General features: G+C 38.7%; 1 protein-coding gene across 1 annotated transcript; it reads left to right on the forward strand.

The window, feature by feature from the left end:
- The first annotated feature begins 643 nt into the window (after window positions 1-643).
- Window positions 644-9,937, forward strand: grna (granulin a). Its single transcript, XM_020605533.1, has 13 exons — window positions 644-927; window positions 1,573-1,713; window positions 2,939-3,076; window positions 3,199-3,327; window positions 3,469-3,550; window positions 4,263-4,369; window positions 4,578-4,731; window positions 4,824-4,952; window positions 5,580-5,677; window positions 5,782-6,018; window positions 6,793-7,149; window positions 8,541-8,777; window positions 9,056-9,937. Exons 2-13 carry the CDS (start codon window positions 1,573-1,575, stop codon window positions 9,197-9,199), a joined length of 1,953 nt encoding a protein of 650 aa, XP_020461189.1. The 5' UTR covers window positions 644-927; the 3' UTR covers window positions 9,200-9,937.
- The last annotated feature ends 3,236 nt before the right edge of the window (window positions 9,938-13,173 follow it).

Consider the following 13,173-nt stretch of genomic DNA (forward strand, 5'->3'; position numbering starts at 1 on the left):
GAGAAAATTCGCAAATCTGGACTTTCAATCAAAACATTTTTGACATTCTGGTCATTTTTGTCCAGAAGGATATACTTTATTGAGAACATTTGTTTTAATATTGGATTCGAACGGTAAAAGGGTTTGTAATACATACCAGCTGACAAATGGATTTCGTGTACAAGTAAAGGTAAGACCATAAACTTTTATTCTTTCTAGCTAGAAATAAGCCCAATTGGAATAAATTTTAACCTCAAATTAAATATGGGTCACGTTTGTGTGAAGAATGCTGATATGAGATATAAAACATAACGCATTGTCTGTTAACAGACTATTTGTATTTGTAAATCTGACTGTAAAAGAGTCAGTGCCTCACCAGCTGTCAACCTCACCACACGTCACTGGTGCACACACATACCAATCATAGGTATAAAACATTGCTAAATTTGGCTGCATTATAAAAGCCAGATGTAGTACTAAATGAAGGGCCGTTTGGGAGGTGAAAGAACCCACTCTTATTGCTGGGCTGAGCCGAAAGACCCGACTCATCACCAATTAAAAAGTCAGTATTCCATTGCCCGGCCCCCTGCCTCGCGGCTACCGTAGATCTAGCGCCACCTGGTGGGCACGGCATTGTGGTTTCCTGTAAACAAGTTTGTACGTTAGGTAACTGCAGCCTGTGAAATAAAGCAAGTAGGAGCAGCTTTATTAACTACAGTCTAACCCAAGAAACATCTAATGAATCTAATAAAAATCCGATTTAAATGCAGTGACCAGAACAGGAAGTGCAAAGTATTCGGGGAAATTAGGCACCGCCTCTCTACTGGCTTTCTTGGGGGCGTGCTCAGGTAGGGGCTAACAATCGGTGTACATGTCTAAGGCGGATGCTTTATTGTGGTGAAACACTTGCGAAAGCTACTCACAACAGCACTTCAGTCTTTTAACAGGGTAAGAGCAAAAGAAACTTCTTTTAGATTAAGAATTTGATATTTTTACTTGGTAAAAGGTCATCTGAACTGTAAACAGCAGGGTTTGCTTTACATTTGGATTGCTTCGATTAAAGCAAATGTTATATTCATGCATTGTAGGCTAAATTGTTCTTGTAAAATCCCCACTGTCTATTCTCTGTATCCCCGATTTTCGGATAAAAAGGTGGTTTCTAGTTGATACACTATACAAGCTAAACGAAACTGAAAGTAAGCAAGTGTTTTTTATAAATCCTATTGTTTATGACCAGTGGAATAAAGAAAGAATCAGGGACAACTCTAAATGAAGAGTCGTACTTCATGAAATAAACGGAAACAGTAGTGAACGACAGTAGACGCGTTTTTGCTGCTGTGAATCAGCCCCAGTGAATTTTTTTTAAAGTTTTAAATCTCACTAACGTTAGTTTTTACAACTACAAGTTCATTTAAAAGCTATTCTGCGCATGTTTATTATACTCTGTGTGACATGTGATTTTGCAGCATTTAATGCAAGAGTATCAGTTCTGATTTTAAATGGGAAGGGGGATTTCTCAACTAGCCTACAGTTCGCATTTCACTTTCCTCTTTTTTGACTCTCTGTGTGGATGTGTTTCTCCCTTGTGTGCAGATGCTGAGGCGGGTTGTGATCTGTTGGGCTCTCCTGGCCTTGGTTGGTGCATATGAGTGTCCAGATGGTGGGAGATGTGAAGAAGGCCAAACCTGCTGCAACGACCCAGCCAATGGCTATGAATGCTGCCCATTTGATCAGGTAGATATGTCCTATCATCTTCCCCTGAGCAGACACACTGCTACCTAGCACTGGGTTGGAAGAAAGTAATCACAGCAACTCTTCTTTTGTAGAAATACTATTGCAATCCATCATCTACAGTTTTCTCCCTTTTATTGACATTTTACAAGATACTGACAATTTTAAATCCACATTTTCTCCATAAATTTCACCTAAAGTATCTTCACGGTAAGGCAACAAAAGGATACATTAAGTCACAAATTTAGATCAACATTTTCACATTTGGCAGAAATATTAACAAATAAAGATACAATATTTTTTAGTGATGAGTGTAGCTTGTGCATAATTTTATACAGAATTCTCCTTAATACATATATTCATGCATAATGTATTTAGTAGGCTATCAATGAAAAACTTCCAGAAGTTAACTAAAAACAGTTTTTGCTTACAACCTGCATTTGTAAGGAGAGACTGCTGGTCATGGTCTTGGATGTTAAATTTGCAATTTTTTAAAACTTTTATTTAAGTAGATTTTTGGAAAATGCCATATGTATATTTAGTCCAAATGCAAGAATCCAATTTATTTGCATTTGTTTTGCCATTTCACATTTTTTAAAGCCATAGAAAAGATCATTTTGAATAAAACATTGTGGTTTCAACAAAACACAGTTGCCCTCAGCTAAACATCTAAAAGTTTAATTAATATTTACCACTTTAATGTTTTTTTTTGTATTAGCAAAATATAAATTTAAATGGAAAAACATATTGGTAATTTTGTTTGTTATCACACACATAAGGTAGCAGTTAAATGCTGCCATAAAATAGAATACCCTCATATACCCTGAAGTTTTCTGAAAAGTCTGTGGTAAGGATGATTTGTCCTAAAAGCAGTTTGTCCAAAAACACAAAATGATCTATTACAGACCACCCTGTCAGCTTGAAAATGTTTAAACCCTTTTCAAACAATCAACTTTAACAAGATAAACCGTAAGCAAAGTCATAGTACTTCAGTTTCAATGCAATACTTTGTTCCATTGTCCATCACATAGTTAAATGTTTATATGAGATATCCATTATCTTTTTCTCTGTAATAAAAAGAGTTCAGGCTGTACAGTGCTACTATTCATCCTCAATGGTGTGTTACTACTTTATGATTCACATAAAAGCACTAGCCTCATTTAGCCTGAGTGATAGCCGTTTTGAAACTTTGGTAGTCAAAGTGTTCCAATTCCTACTATCCCCATAGGCTGAGTGTTGTGAGGATCACACACATTGCTGTCCTATGGGCACAATCTGTTATTCAGCCAAATCCAGCTGTGTGAATGCTACTGTGTCCATCCCCTGGGCAGAAAGAGCCCCTGCTGATCAACCCGGGCTCTCCAAAGTAAGAACAACAAGCATCAGTTGTATCTATCATGAGTTCATGAACATAGATGAAATCCTGAATAGGAATTTAATGACCTGCCTGCTGTGGGGTTGACCTTCTTCCCCACTTTGTCCCACCAGTCATTCAGGATGATTAAGTCATACATGGGCGAGGAAGATGACAACATCTGTCCTGATCAGTCACGATGTCCGCCTGAGTTTTCCTGTCTGCGGGCCTTGACGAGATTTGGCTGCTGTCCCCTGGCTCAGGTAAAACCTTGTCCAGCACAGATACTACATGCAGCCTGTAGAATTTCCAATTACCAATATGTTATTCTTAATTAATGGTGATACTTTAGTACAAGTATTAATGAAAACATGAATTGTTCTTGATTTCCTGACCTCTGACAGGGAGTCCCTTGCTCTGATGGAAAACACTGCTGTCCCGAGGACCACAGGTGCAGTGCAGACGGCCGCTTGTGCGTCAAAAAAGGTAAATCCTTTCTATTTACTACCACCATATATTACTTGACATATTAGAAGACTATCTGCGGCTTTCTGGTACAGCCCTAAACTGGTGTGAATCCTGTCTATAGGATAGGGACTATTTTGTTTCATTGAGTAATTACATATCTGATTGTACAAAAATAATGTGGAGTTCCCCATGGCTGTATTCTTGGGCCTCTTCCATTCAAATCTACATGGTCCAAGTAACAAAATGTTTTAACCTAATGATATTACCAGCTGACTCTGGTCCCATACAAGCACTCATACAAGTGCATTTACAAATCAGTGGCTGGATGTGTTAAAATAAAGATAAAAATGATATAATTGGTTTTTGTATCACAAAGTAAAGATTAAAAAGTTAGTGCATCTGTCACATAATTTATATTTTTTAATGCTGTTATGAACATCCAGAACTCTGGACAGGTCTGCTGACTGTCCCCAGAGTTAAAACTAAACAGGAAGAAGCAGCTTTCATACACCACATATTTCTGTATTGCCTTGCATTACCTATGTATTTGTCTCAGTGCCTTTTTATAATATATGTGAAACACTTTGAACAGCCTTCTTTTTGAAAGGTCCTATGCAAATAAACTCGGAGTACATTTGCTTACTCCACCAAGAAGTATACCATCATCTCCAAACCCCTGAATTATCATAGAGATATTTTTAAATTTGATGTTCTTGTTATGCTGTTACAGAGCTTGTGACTACAGTTCTATGTGGTGATGGAGTGTCAGAGTGTCCGGATGAAACCACCTGCTGTGAAACCCCAGAAGGCAAGTGGGGTTGCTGCCCCCTGCCAAAGGTACAAAATCTTTCCTTTACAGACTTGCACAATGGTGACAGCTGTTAAATGCTAATGTTAAGTGAGATTATGAATGAATAAGAAGTCAAGTGATGGATTTGCATGCCCTGCCTTTGTGCCCACGATATTGTGTGGCTGTGAAGTGATAGACATCACGATATTGTGTGGCTGTGAAGTGATACTCCATGTGACTTCCTTGTCTGTACAGGCTGTGTGTTGTGAGGATAAGCTACACTGCTGCCCTGAAAGCAGCACATGTGATGTTGAACATTCCAAATGTATTTCCTTAACCACCAAAAAAGAAATGCCAATGTGGGCAAAACTCCCTGCCAGGGTAAGGGCAGAGTGGGAGAACCAGAAAGGTCAGATTGGCTTTTGTCTTTCTGAAACCAACAAGATATTTTGTGTTTAGTCATATGCATGGTCATACACTCTAACCTGCATGTTTCCACAGGCAAACAACCTACTGCACAGGCAGTTGATAATGGTGGATCTGAAAAATCCCCTGAAGTCACCACTGTGAATAAAGTTCCTCCTTCAGAGAAGGAAGTAATTGTATCATCTGTCACAAAGGCAGCTGGGGGTAAGATTTGAATTTTCTATCAAAATATGTAGAACAAACTGCATACCTAAAAATAAAGTCACAGTACCTTTCTCATGGGAAGATATTTTGGTTGTTGCAGCATTTCCTGGTCAAGAGAAAACGTATGCCCAGAGAAAGACCTGTTGAGGGTAAAATTAGGTTTTCTGTTACCATTGACTATCTGCTAAATAGTATCTGTGTCATATCTTGGTAATTTGATACAAGAGGTTTAATAGGGTTTTTCAAAAGCAGCAGTATGCTCTGTGTCTGTCAGATGAAACAAAAACTACTACATTTTTCCAGGGTGCATTTCTTGTATCAATATGTTACCATGCTGGTCACTTCAGTTTTAACATTAAATGTAAAATTAATGGTTTACATCCATATTTGCTCACTAGCAGTTTTAGTTTTTCCTTGTCTCTATTGGTGCATTCAAACTGACTGACAACTGCCACTGTTCCAAAGTACAATAGTGCGGTTACACAAATTAATTACTAGAATTGGTCTTACCTGTCCTGGCCCAGTGAAGTCATTCAAAATGTTCGATTCAGCTGTACATTTTCTGAGCATGATGGCAAAGAAACAGGTGTGAATTTCCCCCACAGTAACTATTGATATTTTTTGTAGGCAATGATGTCAACTGCAATGATACGGTAGCCTGTCCAGATGGGAGCACATGCTGTAAAACCAAAGATGGAGACTGGGCCTGTTGTCCTCTTCCAGAGGTATGATTTTGTTTGTTTTTTTCCTTAAAAAGGTTCTAATTGATTGTGCAAATTGTTACCAGCACATGAATGATTTATTACCTGTTTGATCATGTGATCCACAGGCTGTTTGTTGTGAAGACTTTATACACTGCTGTCCAAACGGTCAGAAATGTAACCTAGCTGCTGGGACATGCGATGACGGCAAAAGCTCTGTGCCGTGGATGGAGAAGGTACCTGCAGTCTCCAAGCAGGGTGCACAGGTGCAGGATGTTCCATGTAACTCCACTGTTAGCTGTCGAGATGGGAGCACATGCTGTAAAAACAAAGATGGAGACTGGGCCTGTTGTCCTCTTCCAGAGGTAAATGTATTGAACAAGCACACACTGATGATATAGATCTTAGAGTACACTTCCCCAGATTCCCTTGCCACCTGTGATGGTGGCTATCACTCACGCTCAATACACATTTCTTCTGTCTATTCAACTGTCATAAATGTAAAACACAAGGCTTTCTGATGATTGTTTTCTGGAAATACCTAGTAGACATTGCATGTGCAGCACATTTTGCTTTTCTACACATCCATACAGTTTTAACAACCAAGTGGATAATAGTCTACATTGTAAAATGGGAATTTATTCAAATGAAAGAATCAGACATTATTTCTTTAAAGGCATTATTTGACATTTTGTTGAGAGAAGAGAAGCTCAGTACCAGTCACACGCTTGTAATGGTAAATTTGAAGTTAGCACCAGTAAGCTCTGTAAATTTTTGCATAAAGAGTAGTTAGTTTAAAGACAGTATAAAGAGTACTTAGTTTAGCACAAAGTCTTGAAACAAGGGCTGCCTGTTGTACAAAATGTGTTAATTTGTGATTTTAGAGGTGTTGGCATGTGCATTTTGTCACCTCAGAACAGAGCCAGGCTAGCCTTTTCCCCCTGTATTCAGTCTTTATGCTAAACTAAGCCAACCACCTATTGGTTGTAGCCACATATTTATCATATTGTCATATCTGACAATTGAACTTGAACTTGGAGTCACTTTGACTGACTCGTCTCTCACCTTATGCAAATTCATTAAAGTAACTGTCACTTTATGTATGGAACTGAAAGTACTGTTGTCATTTTCCATAAAAGGCGGTTTGTTGTGACGACCATGAACACTGCTGCCCTTCTGGTTGTACCTGTGACTTAACCACGGCCACAGTCGTTTGTCAGTGCGCCTCAGGCTCAACTCCCACGAAACAGAAGACGCCTGCATTTGCTACAGCAGCACCCGTTACAGTTGCCACTACGACTCAAAGTCAGTTGACAAGCACAGTGCAAACAGAGGGGGAGAAGATGGAGATGAAAACACCGGAGACAGAAGAAGACAAGGAGAATAAAGAAGAGGAGGGCAGAATTCAGTGCGATGCCCACACCAGCTGCCCTCAGTACAGCACCTGCTGCTTAATGACCTCAACTCATAAGTGGGGCTGTTGCCCGCTGCCAGAGGTGAGCATCTTCAAAAGATCACAGTGACTGTTTCTGAAATTTAAAGCTGCAATAAGACAAATACAAAAGCACAAAATTATCATTAAGGACACACTGCCAGAGCTCAGGATGTCATCTTCCAGTTGCATATTTTGTGCAACCAGCTAAAAGGCCAGTGTTATTTTCATGACATGAAGTAGAGAAAAACCTCAAATCATCATAATTGACAAGGTGAATCCACAAGTGGTTTTATTTGATAACTTGCTTAAAATGATCTTCTTTACTTTATTCATTTATTCATCAGTACAAGCACAAATGAGCTAGACAGTAATCGGAGAGCACAAACCTCCACCAAGGCAGCTCACTGTCTCCATCAGGCCATTACACCTAAAAGCAATATTGTCATGATAGTTTGACCCCCACAATATCATTCCTTGACCATGAAAACCTGCCCCTACAATTTGAAATCACATTGATGTCATTATTAGTTTGTAAGTTATTCATGAAAAACATTATTTCACTAATGGCAGTTTTCTTCAGGATCTAGCTCAGCAACGTTTGAAGATATGTCAGTGTCAGTCGTCAGTGTTAACTTTATTTGCATAACGCTATACTTCCTCTTCTGCAGTGGCATACTGTGTCAACTCTGATCTCTTGTGTTGAGATCTGTCTTTTACTGACAACGCAATGTAGTTTAAAACACAACATATCAGATATTGTCATGGATAGAACAGTGAAGTCCTAGACTTGTTAACATGGCTGCCCCTGGTGTTTTGATAGTCTATCAACCTTTGTACAAGATGGAGACATACGGAAGAGGATTGGGGCTACTGGACAAGTCAGAACTCAAATAAATTTTGTACCTAATCCTCTTCTGTAGAGACAGGAGATTTTAGTCTGACATGAAAAAATACAGCAAAACAAGAATCAGTCAGACAATAGAATCTCAAGAACAACCAGTTAAACAAATGTATGACAACACATCATGAAAGTTGTGACACCAGTCACCCATCCTGTCCGAGCATGCAGATGACTCACCAGTTACCAGGCAGGGTGCTAATACCTGTAGACTGTTTCTATCCAGCAAGTATTCCTTCCTGGCTAAATATCTTGCTGTGGCATTGACTTACTTTAAAATTACTAAATGTACTTTTAAAACCGCTGGAACATCACCTAGGTTGTTTGCAAGGATTCAGTCCAAACAGTTACCTGTGCATTTATCAAGTATATTATCTATAGGTCATTCTGGCTGACACACTAAAGATATAGATGTTATACTTTTACTTGTACAGTATTATTGCAGCATTCATTTTAATGATACTCTAAGTTTATCCTGTTTAGTTCTGAAAAAAGGAGAACTAGAAAGTGATACATGATGTGAAAGTACTACTTCCCCTCACACTTCTCCCCAGGCGGTGTGCTGTGCTGATGGGAGCCACTGCTGTCCCGCCCACTACAAATGCAATGAGGAGAAGACCACGTGCACTAAAGGGGATGTGGTGATCCCATGGTACACCAAGCTTCCAGCCTCCAGCAGCGTTCAGACTGACGCCAGCTCTGTGCAGTGTAAAGACCTGAGTCACTGTCCTGAGCACAACACCTGCTGCCAGCTCTTCACGGGCGAGTGGGGCTGCTGCCCTCTGCAAAATGTGAGCATTGTGTGTGCCTGTGTGTGTGTGTGTGTGTGTAGATATTAGTGTAAGAAAGGAAGCTACTTTGACATGAAAATAAAAGAAGCACAACACATTAATACTGTCAGGGTTTGACAGATTATTTTTAGTATTTTTACACTGTGGTATTGTTACTTGAATTGATTTGAGTACTTCTTCCACCATTGTTTTTGCTTAAGATAATTTTTTATTTGTAATACAGTAAGTTCACACCATAATAATCTACTTTTCCTGAACTCCCTCTCTCCCCTTCATAGGCGGTGTGCTGCAGCAACATGAAGCACTGCTGCCCCTCTGGCTATACCTGTAATGAAGATGGCACCTGTGCCCAGAACACCTGGCTTCGCTGGCATAGCTGGTATATGTTCCTCTCCAACAAAAAGAGAGCTCTACTTTTGTGAACATCAAACCTGCACTGCCATTTAATTATGCATGCAGTACACTGATGAAAGATAATACAAAGGGATTTTATGATAATTTTTTAAAATAAATACTTTGCTCTTAAAATAGGGGACTGTGATAGTGAAAGGGACACTGGAATTGAATTGCACTTATAATGTTTTGTGTTCTTAAAGTTGCAAGTTTCTATCTATTCATGTAAATCATATCAGGTCATGAATAGGTGGATAACTCTTTATAAAAGCCAGATAGATCCTTGTTATACCAAGAACACAATTTGCTACTTGACACTCTAGTCTATCCACAGTAAACAGAACTGAAACACTCCACAGGCGTTATGATGTTATTCACTGTCAATCATCTTTTCTGTCACTGTATGTTCTGCTTCAACTGCCTCTAATCATAACTGCAATAGTAATAATTTGGAGCACACAGTAATTCTGCAGTGTGATTCCACCTCACGATGAAGGTACAGTTGAGTTTGTGTCTTCTATTCACTCTGACAGTTTCACAATTCATTAAAGTACAGCAGTTTATCTGAGAGGTTAGATCATTTTGGGGAATCTAATGAGTAATTAATGTGTCATCTTCCTGGAATGATTTTAAAATCTTAAGTGTTTTGATTTTGTGCATTTTATGTTCATTTGTTTGCCATGAGACAAACATGCTTGGTGCTTGGTTGGGCAGTCAGAGAGCTACAATTTCCATAAAACCAATAAACAAGATATGACATTACAACATTAGGACTTGTCAAATTATTCTTGGTAGCATCATAGTAAGATTTCTGTCAAAAGACACTGTCTTCATTGAGTACCGATTAAGAATGAATCTGTTTCTTCTCACAAGCCTTTAACAGCCATATTAATTATAATTTTTGTTATAATGTCTTTGTTGTCTTGTATGAATGTGTATAGTCTTTCTTTGACACATCAAAAAGAAATCACCTTGTGCTTCTTTGAATGGTTAAACCGTTTGGCATCATTTTAGTTGTCTGGTAACAAAAATAGAAAGGTGTAAAGATAACATGTTACCTAGGCTGGACTCTCCAATTGGGCAGAGCAGGCAACTGCCCAGGGCCCCCAGGTTTACTCCATACCATACACTTAAGTCTAAACAATGATTCATTCAATGTGTTGCATAACTGAATTATCATATATCATGGCTCCTCTATTTTCCATCTTGCAGAGATCCTAACAATACATTTTTGCTCCAGGGCAAACTACAAGGTTAATGTATTCATGCTTGTTACACAAAAACTTTAGTAAATGATGACAAAATGATGTTAGCTATAAGCTGTTGTTTCCTTCAGTTTGAGGTTGTACTGTCAGCATTTTTCTCACATCTGTCTTTTTGCAGATGACTTGAGAGTATTATTATTATTTGGGTTGATTGATCTTCCCCTTTGTGAATAGTGTAATTTACAAAATTAAACTTCCTATTACACCATTCAAAATAAAAGCCTAAAGTAGGGACAATACTTGTCATACCAAATACCAGGCCCAGGATCATGCATGTATTAATACTTCATTGTTGTTAAAAGCAGATAATGTACTGTCATGTAAATTAGAGAAATGCATTGTTAATGGGGTGCTTTTACCACTAAACAATTTTCCAAACAGACTTTTTTTGGTATTCTCTTAGCTATTTAATTGTGCATCTTTAGATTCAAAACCTTTTTAATGTTAAATTTAAAAACATTCTTCATTAGGCTATGTGAATTCTCTAAACTAAAGAGGTGATCACTGCACACCTGCAGGCAACAGCAACAGACGTGCAGTTAAAGCACCAAGAAAAATGTGCTTGTACCAGGATGTGGTTTCACATGCAATGGAGGCAGTTTTTTATCCTATTCATTTTATTAATGATATCCAAAATAAGGGCCTCATACTTGTAGTATAGGTACAAGTATAGCAGCACAATAGACTATAAGGTGAAAAGGCATCCTAGCAAAACCGATAAAAGCAATTTAGGTAAATAAAGATTAATTAAGACATTTTAAAAAGTAATTAAAATGCTAGGTCTATATACATTATATACTGTATGTATATGAAGCTTTTGTGTTGAGCTTTATAAATGAATTGTAAATGTGCAAATGTCTGTGGGAAAGAAATGCATAAATCCGGTTGTGTAACTCATCAGCCATGATGTGTACAGTACAGGTAAGGTGATAAATAATAAACACAATATGCCCTAATGTAGCCCGCCTGTCAGGGCACCAGTAAACTTTCTGGGACTCTGCGTTGAAATATATTCAAGCAATTAATTACATCTGCTACACTAAGATATATTTATAGTATTATATGTAGTATACAGTATCTACACTAACTTACAAAAACTTACAATTAATCATTAAACTAATTTTTTGTTTCTGTTTAATTAAACTATGTTAACTCAAAGTTCTGAGAAACTTTGGACATTCAGTGAAATATTTTACTTGTATTAAAACTGTAAAAAAAAAAAAAAGAAAAAAGGAAGCTGATTTAAGATTAGAAATACTTCCCTAAAATAAAAAAAGGCACGATAAGCACAAGCCACAAATTCAAGTCTTGAATATTGTACCTAAGCACAAGGAAGGCATTTGTAATCCAACAATATAATCAGTATATGATTCTAAAACAGACCATTGTGATGAGTTCATGAGTACCTCTGGCATAGAAAATATGGTCTGTTAGTTTTAATTTGAATGAACAATGACTTTTATTTATTATGGAGTATTTCTACACTGTGGTACTATTTATCTATGAAGCCAAATGAATCAGGTCAGCTGGTCAAACTTCAAGCATGTCTTAAAGACATAAAGGCCTGGATGACCTGCAACTTCTTACTTCTAAACTCTGACAAAACTGAAGTTATTGTGCTTGGGCCTGAAAACCTTAGAAATCTGCTGTCTAATCATATAGTTACTTTAGATGACATAGCTCTTGCCTCCAGTACTACTGTGAGGAACCTTGGAGTCATCTTTGATCAGAATATGTCCTTTAAATCACACATAAACCAAGTCTCTACATCTGCCTTCTTTCACCTGCGCAATATTGCAAAAATCAGGAGCATCCTGTCCCAAAGTGATGCTGAAAAACTGGTCCATGCATTTGTTACTTCCAGGCTGGACTACTGTAACTCTTTACTATCAGGATGTCCCAATAATTCCCTAAAAAGCCTCCAGTTAATCCAAAATGCGGCAGCCAGAGTACTGACAGGAACTAGCAAGAGAGATCATATCTCTCCCATATTAGCTTCTCTCCACTGGCTCCCTGTAAAATTCAGAATAGAATTTAAAATCCTTCTCCTAACATACAAAGCCCTTAATGACAAGGCTCCATCGTATCTTAAAGACCTCGTAGAGCCTTATCATCCTAACAGAGCACTTCGCTCTCAGAGTGCAGGTCTACTTGTGGTTCCTAGAGTCCACAGAAGCAGAATGGGAGGCAGAGCCTTTAGCTATCAAGCTCCTCTCCTATGGAACCAACTCCCAGTCTCAGTTCAGGAGGCGGACACCCTCTCTACCTTTAAGATTAGACCTAAGACGTTCCTTTTTGATAAAGTTTATAATTAGGGCTGGATCAGGTGACCCTGAGCCCTCCCTTAGTTATGCTGCTATAGGCCTAGGCTGCTGGGGGGCCCCATGATGCTCTGAGTTTCTTTCCCCTCCCCTCCTACTCTCCTCTCCTCCCCTCCCCTCTCCTCCCCTCTCCTCTCTCTCCCTATGCTTCTATATGCCACCATTACACATTACTAACTTTGTGACTCCTCTGTCCCGTAGTATGTCCTCTCACTCTCTCTCTCTGGACCTTTTTGCAGGTTGCTCTGGCCCTGGCCCTGGAGCTCTAAATCTCTGACGAGCAGTCACCAGCTACATCGACCTGACCAGTGTTTTATTTTTTGTTGTATCTTGTTGCTTTTCTTCTTTTGTCTCTCCTCTATCCAGTCACCCCAACCGGTCGAGGCAGAAGGCCGCCCACCAAGAGCCGGGGTCTGT

This window comes from Monopterus albus, unplaced genomic scaffold, assembly GCF_001952655.1.
Source record: "Monopterus albus unplaced genomic scaffold, M_albus_1.0 scaffold70.1, whole genome shotgun sequence".
NCBI lineage: Eukaryota > Metazoa > Chordata > Actinopteri > Synbranchiformes > Synbranchidae > Monopterus > Monopterus albus.